The 13,527-nt window shown below is 62.2% G+C and overlaps 1 protein-coding gene across 3 annotated transcripts; it reads left to right on the forward strand.

The window, feature by feature from the left end:
• The first annotated feature begins 47 nt into the window (after positions 1-47).
• Positions 48-10,017, forward strand: LOC118710164 (cysteine and histidine-rich protein 1). Of its 3 annotated transcripts, none has more exons than XM_036422609.1 (4): positions 48-265; positions 6,852-7,090; positions 7,682-7,893; positions 9,298-10,017. In XM_036422609.1, exons 1-4 carry the CDS (start codon positions 98-100, stop codon positions 9,687-9,689), a joined length of 1,011 nt encoding a protein of 336 aa, XP_036278502.1. In that variant the 5' UTR covers positions 48-97; the 3' UTR covers positions 9,690-10,017. The 3 variants fall into 3 exon arrangements, with proteins under 3 accessions (XP_036278502.1, XP_036278503.1, XP_036278501.1); XM_036422610.1 differs by lacking the exon at positions 48-265 and adding an exon at positions 807-908; XM_036422608.2 differs by lacking the exon at positions 48-265 and adding an exon at positions 855-1,409.
• The last annotated feature ends 3,510 nt before the right edge of the window (positions 10,018-13,527 follow it).

Genomic DNA, 13,527 nt, shown 5'->3' on the forward strand with positions numbered 1-13,527 from the left:
TGATTCTGAGAGGCTTTGGTCTCCAATAAACCTTAGGGATTCTACAGGAATATGGAATCTGCCCATTCTTGAGAGGGTTTGACTTTCTAAAGCTCCCATGTCAGCAACCGGATTCCAGGAGCAAAGGAAGGGGATGCACAGGAAGCAGCGTAGGGCCTCGCCCACCCTGGGCTCCTGCTGGCACCTGGATGGAGAAGACATAATTCTGGGAGCCTGCTCTCCAGGAGCATGGTGGAGTTCTGAACACTCTTGCACAGCCTGGCAGGTGGGCCTCTGGGCAGTGACCATGTGGGCTGCTGGCCCGGGTGACGCACATTCCCTCCGAGGGCTGCCTGGACCTCTGTTTGTCCTCCAGCCTGTGCGAGGCAAGCCCTCGCTTTCCTCTACGGACCCTCTGCAGCTCCCCCCCCCCCCCAGGGTTAGGAAACCAGATTGGGCAGAGCAGGGAGTCAGGTTCGGGTCTGGGGTGCTCCTTCTGGCAGTCCCCGCGCTGGCTCCTGTGGATGCACTTTTGGTCCCGCACAGGAGGGCGAGGGGTGGCGTGGGATGTATCCATCCAGTGAGCAAGGTCGAGTCCACGTAAGCTCGTGTATTGGGGGACAAAGGCGCAGGCACACCCCAACGTGAGGATCCCGGGTAACCAGCGGCGCCTGGGCCGCGCCTTGGAGCCACCCGGAGCGCGCCGGTTCCCGGCGGCCCCAGGTGCGCCCTCCCCGGGCCGCCTTCGGCCCCGCCCACTCTGCAGGGTCCGGCCCTCGCGCGTTCATTGGCTCTGCCCGCCGCACCGGCTAACCCCACGCCGGGCGTCCATTGGTCCGCGCATGTCACATGACCGAGAGACCCAGGGGGCGGTGGCGGCGGTGGGGGAAGGAGCTCGGAGCAAAAACAAAGATGGCGGCCGCTCCGGGGTCGGTGGCCGCGGCAGCTGCGGGGCGACGCGCGGGCCGGATCCACTGAGGCGGCGGCGCAGGGAGCGGGGCTGCAGGGTCGCGGCGGCGGCAGGGCGGCGGCGGCGCGCGGCGCCCTAACCTCCAGCCTCGGGAGCGCGCCCTCGCCCGCCGGGCCGGCCGGCAGCGATGTCCGGCGCCGAGGAGGCCGGCGGAGGCGGTCCGGCTGCGGGGTCCGCCGGCGCCGTGCCGGTCGCGGCTGGGCCCGGGGCGGCCGCAGGGCAGGCGGCCGCTGCCGCGCTGGGCGAGGCGGCGGGGCCCGGGCTCCCGGACGAGGCGGGCCTGGCCGGCGCCCGGCAGCTGCAGGAAGCGGCGGGCGACCCCGACGCGCCGCCCAAGAAGCGGCTGCGGACGGCCGAGGCGGCCGAGGCGGCGGCGGGCAGCGGGAAGCTGGAGGAGCGGCTCTACTCGGTTCTGTGCTGCACCGTCTGCCTGGACCTGCCCAAGGCCTCCGTGTACCAGGTAGGGCCGCTGGCCCGACCCCGACCCGGCCAGGCCGGCGCCCCGGGCACCGCGTCTCCTCCTCCGAGGCCAGGCCCAGCGGTCGGGACTCCGGCGCCTGTTTGGAAGCTTCTCCTCCTCCTCTTCCTCCTTCCAGGATTTTATTTCCTGCTCGAACCCCTTCTTGTTCCGATCCCCCTGGTTTCCCGGCCTGGACCTTCCTCCCACCTCGATGTGTCTTTCCCCTGTTACACCCCCCCCCCCCCCGCCCTCCGCAGCCCCCCAAGCTGGAGAGAAAGCGGGTGACAGATCCCCCCGCCCTAGCTTGCTCCCCGCATTGCTGAGCTGCTGGACTCGGGGAGCTCCTCTGTTCTTTCAGCAGCCACCTCCCCCAAACCTGCCCTCAGGCACCCCTTCTTCCTCCTGAGAGGAAGAACCCCCTCATCCTCCTTTTTTCTGGAAAAATACTGAGAAGAGAGGGGATGCCTCTTCTCCCTCCCCCATTTCTTTCCCGCATTCCAGTCTGAATGAAGCACCTGCATCCAGCGCCAGAGTCCGGGTCCCTTCCTAGTCTAACCCGGGGTCCCTAGAACATGCTGTGCCTGGGTGACTCCCAGCCCCGCCTGCCTCTCCCAGACCTGGTTTCCCAGGCTACCGCGCTCTAGGAGGTCTGTCCACGCTCTGCTGGTGCCTGTTTTCCCACTTCTTAGCCGGTTCGGGGCAGTTCTGGAGGGTACCTGGCCCAGGTGGGTCTGAAGAAGGTACTGTTAGCATCAGGGACCACAGGCTGGCTCCAGAGTTAGTGTGCAGTGCCTGCCTCTGTCTCTCCACCTCAAGCCCTCCACACACACACACACACACACACACACACACACACACACCCCTGTCTGTTCCAGCCCCAGCACCCCGCTGAGGGATGAAGAGGCTCCTTGTCACTCGTCAGCGCTACAGAAGTTGGGCTTCTATCAGACCGGGGTCTGGGGGAGACGGCCATTGTTGTAATGAGCAGTTTGGGGCTGGGCTGGTTTACCATTTCCAACCTCAGGGTCTCTCACCTCCTTTCTGCTGTTCCTGCATGTGGTTGCTTAGGAGGCCCCTGAGGTGCCGGACAGGAAGTGGGCCGAGTTCTCAGCCTCCCTCCTTGGTTTTGGGGAGCTCCTGGCCCGAGGCCCTGGTCAGGGACACTGCAGGCCTTGGGCCTGGCACTAGTGGGGGGCGATTCTCATAACCTCGCAGCCTGGGGATGCACCTCCAGACTTGTCCTCTCTTAGCCCCCTCCTTGCCCAGGACCTTTGGTCCTCCCAGGTGGGAGAACCGTGGGCCTTGAGTGACAGCCCAGGAAGCCAAGCCAATGGTATGGGGGCCCAGGGAAATTTGAGGGTCTCCTCACCCCACCCCACCCTCCAGTGAGTGGGCTGAAGCTGGACCTGGCACGATGGCTCCTAGTCCGCTTAGCACGGAGAGCTGAGCTCTCCTGTGGCCAGAGCTGCTGGTGACCAGGCCTCTGAGCCTGGCTGGTTCAGACCGGCCCGCTCTGTGCTGGAGCCGAGTAGCTGTGAGGCAGAAAGGCGCAGGGGCATCACTGACCATGGCCCTCCCCACGGCCGATGGCTCTACTCACGGCTTCCCTGAGAAATGTCTGCAGCAGGGCGAGCCCGGCGCCAAGCCCCGTGCAAGCCCGTCCTCCAGCGGCAGACACCTGGGCCTGGTGGGATGCTTTCCTTCTTGCCTCGAGGCAGGAGAAAGCCAGCACATGGGTCAGCGAGAGCCCTTGGCACTGTAAGGGCTGACCAGAGCCCTACCCCGTCAGAACTCGCTTTGGGTGCTGGAGGATCCGCCATGGGACGGGGCGCCTGGCCAGGGTGCCCAGCAGGGCTCGGGCCGGAACCAGGTGGGAGGGGCCGGAGAGCTGAGGGAAGGAGGGAAGGTTTATGGTGACTTGCTGCTGTGTGGTGTCCCGTTTCACCCATAGTGACCCTGGATGGGGGCATCGAGGGCAGGAGCCCAGACAAACCTGGTTGGCACCAAAGCTGAGTGCTCTTGGGAGGATCTGGGTTCCACATGCTGCCTGGAAATGCGGGGCCCAGAGCCTTCTGCACGTCCCTGGTCATGCCCACTACTGGCCACCACCTGTGGGACTGGGCTCAGCCCTTCCCCTCTGCAGGCCTTCTTTGGGGAGTAGTGTTGGGCTGATTTGGGCAACATTTCCCTGACCCCATCTGGACCCAGGCTCAGGGTGGGCAGCAGCCATCCTGTGCCTCTGAGAGCTGTCTTAGCTGGTGTCTGCTGCTCCTGGCACTGGCTGTGAGGACACTCCATGGGCCTGGAGTCACTGAGTGCTTGGTCCCTCGAGAGCTTGCTCTCTGGCCACCAGACCCCACTTCCATCTCCCCAGGGAAGCCTTAGTGGTGGTCGGGGCTCGCCTTGGTGGGTGATGGGCCCATCACCTGCTCTCAAGTCTGAACCTCAGCCCTGCAGGCGGCTCTCCTGGCACATCGTGGCACATGTCTGGGTCGGGCACTTGCTCAGGACTCAGCCACGAACAGCACTGAGGCCAGTGGGCCTCATCGAGGCCTGCATCAGGTCAGGTCAGTGCAGAGCAGGTACAGCAGGTGCTGGCTTTCATGTTCTTTGTGTGGGTGTCCTTAGTGACTGGCCTGACAAGGTATGCAGCCTAAGAGGGCACCGAGATAGGCCCATGGGTGGGGCAGAAGGGCCGCGTCTGCTCTGGATGCAGCGTGTGGTCACAGCCACGGGACCAGCCCCTTTGCCAGAGGCACCTTCTCTGGGACAAACAGCTTCGGTGCCTGGAGTGTGGAGCCATGGCCTGATCCCTCCCTCCCTCCCTCCCAGGCTCTCCCCTGCCCTTCACACCAGGCCCAGTGCATCCCCACCCGGTTCTGACATTAGCTGAGGCCTTGAGCCATGGAGTGTGCCTGGAGGGAGGGGCCACACAGCTCTTTCACTCCTCACTAGTGCTCAGCCAGAAAAGCTCTCTGTGACCCTCATCGGGGGAAGGCGCTTCTGGGAGGTGGTCCCAACTGGCCTCTGACCCCTGTGCCTACCGCTCCTGGCCTCAGACCCAGGCCTGCTCCTCCAGCCTGTTCCTCCTGGGTCCCTTCTACCTGGTGCCCTCCTGCTCGTCCTCACAGGCCCTGCTGTGCCTCCTCAAGGCCTCCTGTCGCTGCCCGAGCTCAGCTCAGGCCCTGGCACAAGGGGCCTTTTACCGGCTTGGTAAAGGGCTCAGGAAGCAGGCCGGTGGGTGTGGCACAGGCATTGGGGACCTTCACGGACGCCTTCGCAGCAGCTGTGTGCAGGCCTGGGCTGTAGGCACTGTCCTAAGTAAGTCCAGGTGGGTTTGTCCTCCTCCAAGGCCTGGGGTCCTCCTCCCCGCTCTCGGGCTGTGGCTGGGTCGTGCTTTTGGGGAGACAGGTAGAGAGCAGAGTTTTAAATGTATCTGCTGAGGTGTCCACAGCCAGGACCGAGAGGGTTCTGGACTGGCTAGATGCAAAGCTGTTGGTGTGGTTTGTCCTGTGCGTTACCTTGTGGTCCGGGCAGCACCTAGTTCTGAATAATGAGCCTGACTCAGTGGGAGTGACAGTTTCCCACCTGAGTCCTGGCTCTCGGGTGGCGTGACGTCAGGAGCGAGGGCCCAGGACTGCAGACTGAAGTGAGGCTTGCACGGAAGCAGCTGGGTGCCTGTGGAGCTGCAGTCCCTCCCACGCACCTTTGGGCGGAGATGTGGGATATGTGGTGCCCACGGCCCTGCTGAGCCTGGCGGGGGGGCCTCCGTGGCCTGAATGGCCTTTGTGGGTTTGGTGCCCCCAGCTGTGGCTGCTCAGCAGGAGGCGTCCAGGTCTGGAGTGGCACGTGCCCAGGCCCAGGGGTGTCCCATGTTGGTGTCCTGTCGGCTTTCCTGAGCCAGCTGCTCCGGATTTTGGCCTGCAGTTTCCTCCTGTTGCCAAGTGGTGAGTCGGCCGTGTCGCTTTCCTCCCTCTTCCCGAGGCTTTGGCAACATTGGGCTCTGTTGGCTCAGGTCCTTGGCGAGAGGAATGTGATGTGGGTCCTTGGTCTACGCCTCCTAGGAGGTTGCAGGGGCCTGTGGCATGTGTCTCCTACTGACCCCTAGGGGTGGGAAGGACAGACTGCTTCTCCACCCTGCTCCTCCTCACCACTCCTGGGACCAGCTGTGTGTCCAGAGCTGGAGCGGCCTATCCCCTGCCAGCTCTGTCCTCCAAGACTGAGCCAGCCAGCTCCCCACCATTTGCACTGACTTAGAAATTGAGGTTTGTGTGCAGATAGTCTGTGAAGTTTGTGTGGACATGGATTCTGTTTGCACCAAGAGAACAGTCAGTATGAGTCTTTTTTTTTTTTTTAATCTATTGATTGATTTTAGGGAGAGAGAGAGAAGCATCGATTTGCTGTTCCACTTGTTTACGCATTCATTGGTTGGTTCTTATATGTGCCCTGACCCGAGATTGAACCTGCAAACTTGGTATATCAGGACACTCTGACCGATTGACCTACCTAGCCAGGCTCAGCTCAGCTCTTTATTCTTGCACCTGTGTGGCTCCTGTGTGTGTCTCTCCTCCCCAACACTGAGCCTGTAGGGGCCCAGCCCATGGTCCACCGTGGCACCACGTGGGTGCTCAGGAGTGTGTGGAGCTAGTGAGAGACCCACGGAGTTGAGCTAGCAGCCTGCTGTCCACAGGCTCAGGGCCTCGGTGGGAGTGGCGGTTGCTGATAGGCAATCTCTGGGCCTCAGATCTTCAGGTTCAGCAAAGGAGAGGGGCCTGGCTCTTACCCATGGCAGCAACATGTCCCCCTCCCCATTCCCCCCATTCATTTCCTCCCTCTGCCATGCACTGTCCGTGTGCTCTTGTCCCAGGCCAGCTCGGCCTCCTCACCTCCCCCCCACAGCTTTTTGCCAACAGGTCTTGGGAAGGCACCTGCAGGTAGCCACCATCACTGTGTGGTGGCAGCTGCCTGCTCACCCGTGCCCATCAAGGAGGCAGAGGGGAAGGGACCAGGTCCCAGCCCCAGCATGAGGCGGCCCCTCTGAAGGCCAGCGAGAGGCGCACCTGCCTCGGCCCGGCGACGGCATCGGCTGCCACGCTCCACCAGGCGTCTGAGTTCCTGTAGGTGCTCGAACCGGGGACCTCAGGACTGTCCCCGACTCCTGTTATGGGAAAGGCCAGGCTCGCCGCCAGCAGGCCTGCCTCGGTGATGAGCCTGAACCTCTACAAGCTGACAGGCCACCCTGGAGGCCGGCTCACAAGGAGCCGGCTGGCCGTGTCTCAGCAGGGCTCCCGGAAAGAGGCCTGACCCTACCAAGCAGTGTCCCTGTGGGGCTGAGCACCACTGGAGCTGGCGGGCAGCGTGTGTGTGTGTGTGTGTGTGTGTACATGTGTGTACGTGCGAGTCCACAGGTCTGTGAGCTCATCTCCCTTTCCTTCTTCGCAGTGTACTAACGGTCACTTGATGTGCGCTGGCTGTTTTATCCACCTACTAGCAGATGCCCGGCTGAAGGAGGAGCAGGCCACGTGCCCCAACTGTCGTTGTGAGATCAGTAAGAGCCTCTGCTGCCGCAACCTGGCTGTGGAGAAGGCCGTGAGCGAGCTGCCCTCCGAGTGTGGCTTCTGCCTGCGCCCGTTTCCCCGCTCTCTCCTGGAGAGGCACCAGAAGGAGGAGTGCCAAGACAGGTAACCGCCCAGCTGCAGGCCGCCTGGGGCAGGCAAGGCCTCAGCGTGCACCGTGCTCTGGCTGGTGCCTGTTGCCCGGGCCTTGTGCTCTGCCCTCGGGGGGCTGGGCCACGTGAAGCTGCTCAGGGTCCAGAGGACGAGGGCCTGGGATCTGTGCGCAGTGGCTGTCTGGATGTCACCCAGGTTCTCTCGGGTGCTCTGGGTGTGAGATGGCCTCTTAGAGGCTGACCTTGGCATTCCTGGGCCCAGGAGAGAGTGGCAGCTCAGGAGCACGGGGGTCTTGGTGTGAGGCACCCCAGCCCAGTCCTGGCCACTCCCCATTCCCCCGCAGCTGGGGCCTGGCCAGGAGCATCACTTGGAGTGAAGCTGTACCGGGTCCGGGATAGTAGTCGGCAGCCACTGTTTCCAGGCGGAGACCCCACAACCGTGGGTGTGAGTGGCTTGTGCTCACACAGCTCCTTCTCTCCGTCTCACACTGTCCTCTTCCTGGGTGGCAACACCCACTGAGTGTGTGCTTCAGGGAGCAGCTTGTGTGCGGCTGAATGGAGGCCTGAGGCATAGGCCTTGACCACGATGCCCCCTCGCCCCCAGGGTGACCCAGTGCAAGTACAAGCGAATTGGCTGCCCGTGGCACGGCCCCTTCCATGAGCTGACTGTGCACGAGGCCGCCTGTGCCCACCCCACCAAGACGGGCAATGAGCTGATGGAGATCCTGGATGAGATGGACCAGAGCCACCGCAAGGAGATGCAGCTCTACAACAGCATCTTTAGCCTGCTGAGCTTCGAGAAGATTGGCTACACAGGTGAGGCGTCCGCCACCCCCGCGGGCCACAGAGCCTGGGGCTGGCGGCTGGGAGCCTGGGAGCACCGGGCTCTGGGCAGTGGGCACAGGCTGAGCTGGGGGGCTGGGCTCTGCACAAGCTCCTGTTGAGTGCAGAACACCTGGGGGAGAAGATGGACCAGAGGCTGAGCAGGGGAGGGGCCGGGCAGGACCTCAGGGCACCTGCATGGCTCTCACAGGCCCCTCCCACCTGTCGTTCCCACCCTGGCCTACCACCTCAGCAGGTGGGGTCCTTGCTGTGTGGGGGATGGGTGGGGATGGCTCGGGGCCCAGGAACTGGTGGCCTGCCTCGCAGACCAGGGCCAGAAGAACTCTCGTCACGTTGGGTCCTGCATGTGGGTGTGAGGCTGCAGTGGCCACAAAGCTTCCGAAGCCACAAGAAGATGCTCAGGGCCAGGGCTGCAGAACAAGCTGAGGGTGCCCAGCTCGAAGTGCAGAGCTGGAATGGACTCCCAGGGACAGGCAGGCTGGACCACACTCAGCCCACTGGACCTCCTGGGCTCTCCTGGTCACTGCCTTCGGACATGCTGGGAACAGGAGCCAGGCCAGAGCCTGGTCTAGACACAGAACAGCCAGAAGCACCTGCTGATGCTGGGGCCGCTCAGGGAGACTCCAGCCTCTACGGCCCAGCCCATGCCGAGGGCCAGCTCAAAGCAGCAAGGGCGGTCGCTGTGCTGCCTGGACCGGGCTTGGCTCAGTGTGGGCCTGCACGGCGAGAGGCTGAGGGCCTGGGGCCGGTTAGTTGCAGCCGCAGTCTCCCGGTGGGCACCACGGCACAAAGAGCCCAGGCCAGACCTCGGTGTCCGGGCAGGCCAAGGCGGCGTGACGTGGGCGGAGGCAGGGCAGGGAGCCCATCCGCTCAGGAAGGACTGGCCGCCTCTGGAGGGACAAGCCGGCCTTGGGCACGTGCTGTGCTGAGGACTGGACAGCAGAGCACAGCAGTGGGCCGCATGCCCACGCCCGACTCTGGCCAGGTGCCACTTACTGGCCTGCCTGCCGGCTTCCTGGCAGCTCTGTATGGAACCAATAAAGTGCACTGTTCTCAGAACTGCATCCTGTCTGTGTGTCTGCTTACCATGGCCCTGGGGTGGGCGGGGCCAGGAGGGAGGCCAGGGGGCGGGCTGGCCATCACCTCACTGCCTCCGGACTCCTGCCGCTAACGCGTGTCACTTCTCTCCCCAAAGCTTGTGTGCCTCCATTTGCCATAATTGCCTTTGATTTGCCTTTGACAAGTAGAGCACCCGTGTCCTCCTGGTAAGTTGCCTTCCTCCCTGGCTGAGCCTGTGTCCTCGGCTGGTCGGAAGGCACCGCTGCCAGCCCGGCCCGCCCTGACTGCCGGCTCTGTCCCGCCTGTCTGTCTCCACAGAGGTCCAGTTCCGGCCGTACCGCACGGACGACTTCATCACGCGCCTGTACTACGAGACGCCACGGTTCACGGTGCTGAACCAGACGTGGGTCCTGAAGGCGCGCGTGAACGACTCGGAGCGCAACCCCAACCTGTCCTGCAAGCGCACGCTGTCCTTCCAGCTGCTGCTCAAGAGCAAGGTCACGGCGCCCCTGGAGTGCTCCTTCCTGCTGCTCAAGGGCCCCTACGACGACGTCAAGATCAGCCCCGTCATCTACCACTTCGTCTTCACCAACGAGAGCAACGAGACGGACTACGTGCCCCTGCCCATCGTGGACTCCGTGGAGTGCAACAAGCTGCTGGCCGCCAAGAACATCAACCTGCGGCTCTTCCTCTTCCAGATCCAGAAGTAGGCGCCCCTGCGCTGCCCACACCTGCCTGGCCGCGGCTTTGCAGTGCTGTCTGACCATCTCGGCAGAGGAGGAACAGGCGAGAACACGGGAAAGTCTGCATGCGTGTGCGAAGGTGTGAGCACTCACCACCCGGCCTTCCACCTGCCTCCCTGTCCAGGGCACGGAGGCTGGTCCAGGGACCCCGCAAGGCGAGCTCAGCAGACCTGCCGGCCTCTGCCGCCCGGCGAAGTGTCCGCCTGCCCCGGGCCGCACACAGCTCCTGGGCCGGCTCCGGCGCTGGCTTCAGACAGCGTATCTGATTGCAATTAAAAAGGCACCTTGTTTCCTACTTGCTGTTTTGTTCAAGGGTAAGGCGTGGCTGTGATTGGACAGTGGGGAAACTTTGGTGGCCTGGGGGTCAGAGCCGCTCATCCCTCAGTGTGCCCCTAGGAGACCCTCGGAGATGCTGCTTCCTCTGCCATGGGCCCAGCAGGGGAGTGGACAGGGCAGGGGCCTCCCAACAGCCTCCGCGCACCCCCAGCCACCCCAGGGAGGCAGGACTGGCCACTGGGCTCGTGGACGTTTCGGAATGCAGGGTGAAATTCTGTCTCTTCCCAGGAAATAAATGAAATTCTCACAGGCTCCTCTGTAAGTTATGCAAATTAGCTAGAGAGAATCTCTCCTCTGTATTCAGCAGTGAGGGCACGACGCCCTAGGCTGGAGGAAAGCTCGGGAGCCACTGGTGGTGGCGGAGCCTGGCTGGTGAGGGTCAGGTAAGCAGCTGCTGGTCCTGCGTCTGGGACCCACCATGGAGGTCAGCGCCTGGGCAGCGTAGCTTCTCCCCCTCCCCCTGAAACACACACCCAGGCCCCACGACCCTGCAGCCCAGCCCCAGGGAGCATGCCCGGAGTGTGGGCCTCAGGGTAAAGCAGCCCTGTCTGGAGGACCTGGGACCCTCACAGCTACTGGAGAGCCTCCCCCGCCCCCGTCCGCCTTTGCTAAGGAGACACAGCTTTTCATTGCTTCAATACCAAAGAACTGTTTCCTTTGCCCCCGGCCAGGCCCACCCTGTGCCTCGGAGCAGTCCTGTCGCTCGGACCCTGCAGGGCTCCGTGGGCAGTGCAGCCACAGCTTGGCCTCTCTCTCAGGCTCCTCCCACTCCTGGCCCTCCACTTGGTTCTCCTGCCAGGCTGGCTCCCCAAGCTACTCTGAGGAAACTATTTGGCTTCCTGCTCCAGCCCAGGGCATGGGGTTTTTGGGGATCACTCGTCTGCAGATGGCCTGGCACTGTGGGGACCAGGAGGCACTCTACAAAGGACCCCACTGCAGCCCCTCTACCCGCTTCGATCTCAACTTGAACACACCCTGGGGTGAGTCCCACTGACCTCGACTGCCCCCCCCATGGGCGAAAAGGAGACACTGAGGTAGATGCATGTCAGGTGTCCTGAGTAGGAGACTGTGCTGTGTCACTGCATCTCAGCCTCTTTGGGGGACCGACACCTTCTCTTAAAGTTTTTGGGTTTCCGAATGATGGTGGTGTGAGGGCATCCAGGTTGGGATGGAGCCTCCCAGTTGTGCCGGGTGGCTTGTGTGAGATGGAGTCGACGAGGGCAGCCCCAGTGGCTCTCCTGGGGACAGGGTGGCATGGGGGGGGCAGGCTTCAGTGTGCAAGTGAAGGAAGGTATGTGGCTGCCTGGGACCAACAGCCTTGTGTGTGTGGCAGGAGGGTCCGCCCCACGTGAGGGCTTACAGCCCCCATTGCCCGCAGTCTGGGGTGGGTGAGGGTGTGGGATTGCGCCCAGGGCCCTCCCTGTAGGAGGTACAGGTGTGTCTGGGCTGCCCAAGAGGACTGCTAACACATCCCAGCCCTGTGATGTACAACCAGGGGCAGCCAGGAACCCTGGTGAATTTCAGCTCCCATGGCGTTGCCACGAAACTGTGGCATCATCTGTCTGGGCCACTGATTTACAGAGACACCAGTGGTCTGTCTCCAGGACACCCTGCCATCTTGGCATCCTGACCTGAGCAGGCGGAGGTGCCACTTCTGCGGCTGTGGGGGCAGCCGGGCAGCGCAGACCCAGCTGCCTGCCCCTCAACCCCACTCCCTGCGAGCACTCCATTCTCAGTTCACCCAAAGTGAGACATTGCAAAAATAATAAAGGTAATTTTTTAAAGAGTGGCGTGAGAGGCGTTTTTACCACTGTTGGAAATGACATACCTGTCACTTTTGTGGTCTGCGTTTTCTTTGGATATTTTCTGTATGTAACTATAGTTTTAAAAAAATTCCAAACCATGTTTTGTCTGTGTTTCTTTACGAGAAGACAGCCTGGGCTCGGCTAGTCTCCCAGCCAGGGCTCAGCCTCCGTGCCTGCTGGCCGCCAGCCTGTGGCCTCCCCACCTCAAGCCTCCAGCCCCTGCTCAGCACTACCTTGTATGTGCATATCCCTGTCTGATCTGTGGGGAAACTGAGGCATGGAGTAGCTGTGTCCTCTGAGGGGTAATCGGGCCCCCAGGCCCTGGGCTGCCTTGAGAATGCTGGTGTTGTAGGGGGTGCCCAGTCACCATCTTTCCAGAAGCTCTGCCCATTCAGCCAAGCCAGTCCACTTCCTGGTATTGCTCCCCCGTCACCAGGCCTGCCTGGGTTCCCAGCGGAGCACTGCACTCTGCAGAAGAGGATGAGGGTCTCAGGTCTAACTTCCTGCCTCTGGCAGCTTCTCAGGCTTGGCCTCGCCCTTCACCCCTGTGGCATGGGCAGTGGCCCAGGGAAGCCTTTCTTGGACCTAAGAACCCATCTGCCCTCCACATCCCTCCCTCCTTAGCAGACATCCTCCGTCCACTGGGTGAGGCTTTACCCCACTGGGAGTCTTCTGATCTCCATAGGGAGGAAACACCCACCCCTGCCTGTGTGGCTCAGATGGTTGGGGTCATCCTGTGCTCCAGGAGGTTGCCAGTTGTATTCCTGGTCAGGGCACATGCTAGGGATATGGGGTTGCAGGCTTGATCCCCCGTAGGAGGCATGCAGGAGGCAGGTGATCAGTGTTCTCTCTCACATTGATGTTTCTCTCTAAAAACCAAAATATTTTTTATTTTTAAAAATATATATTTTATTGATTTTTTTACAGAGAGGAAGGGAGAGAGAGTTAGAAACATCGATGAGAGCAAAACATAGATCAGCTGCCTCCTGTATACCCCCCACTGGGGATGTGCCTGCAACCAAGGTACATGCCCTTGACTGGAATTGAACCTGGGACCCTTCATTCCACAGGCGACGCTCTTCCACTGAGCCAAACCGGTTTTGGCAAAATATTATTTTTTTAAACAATAAAATAAACACGTCCATCTCCCACTCCTTTCTTTCATGCCTCCTCTGGGGCCTCTGGGACGCCATTCATGGCACCTGGTGCCCTGGGCATGCCAGGTGGCAGGGGCTGAGCCCCGGGCGTGGCAGGTGCTGGATTCTCCCAGGGTGGGGTCGGGGCAGGCGATCAGAGCCTGGGCCTGGACGCCCCAAGGCCACGGGGTGCAGAAGTGCGCAGAGCTCCGCGGGAGCAGCTAGCACGGCTCTGGGGCAAGTGCCACTCTTGCCGCCTCTCAGCACAGCCTGGACCTGCAGCTCTGACGGAGAAACACCGCCCTCCCCTGGCGGCACTGAGTTTGAGTCTCCAAAAGGGTCGGTAGTGCAGCCACATTCAGAGCGGATGTGCACACATTCTCAGCCTGCGGATCACAGACCACCTCCTTCATGAGGACAGTGCCCCCTTAGGAAAACTCGCACCTGTGGTTGGTTTGGTGTGTGTACGGGGGAGGGGGAAATCTGAGGGGCCGTGGCGGGGGCGGGGGCACCTCCGCATCCAAACGA

Source organism: Pipistrellus kuhlii, unplaced genomic scaffold (assembly GCF_014108245.1).
Source record: "Pipistrellus kuhlii isolate mPipKuh1 unplaced genomic scaffold, mPipKuh1.p scaffold_m20_p_70, whole genome shotgun sequence".
Classification (NCBI taxonomy): Eukaryota; Metazoa; Chordata; class Mammalia; order Chiroptera; family Vespertilionidae; genus Pipistrellus; species Pipistrellus kuhlii.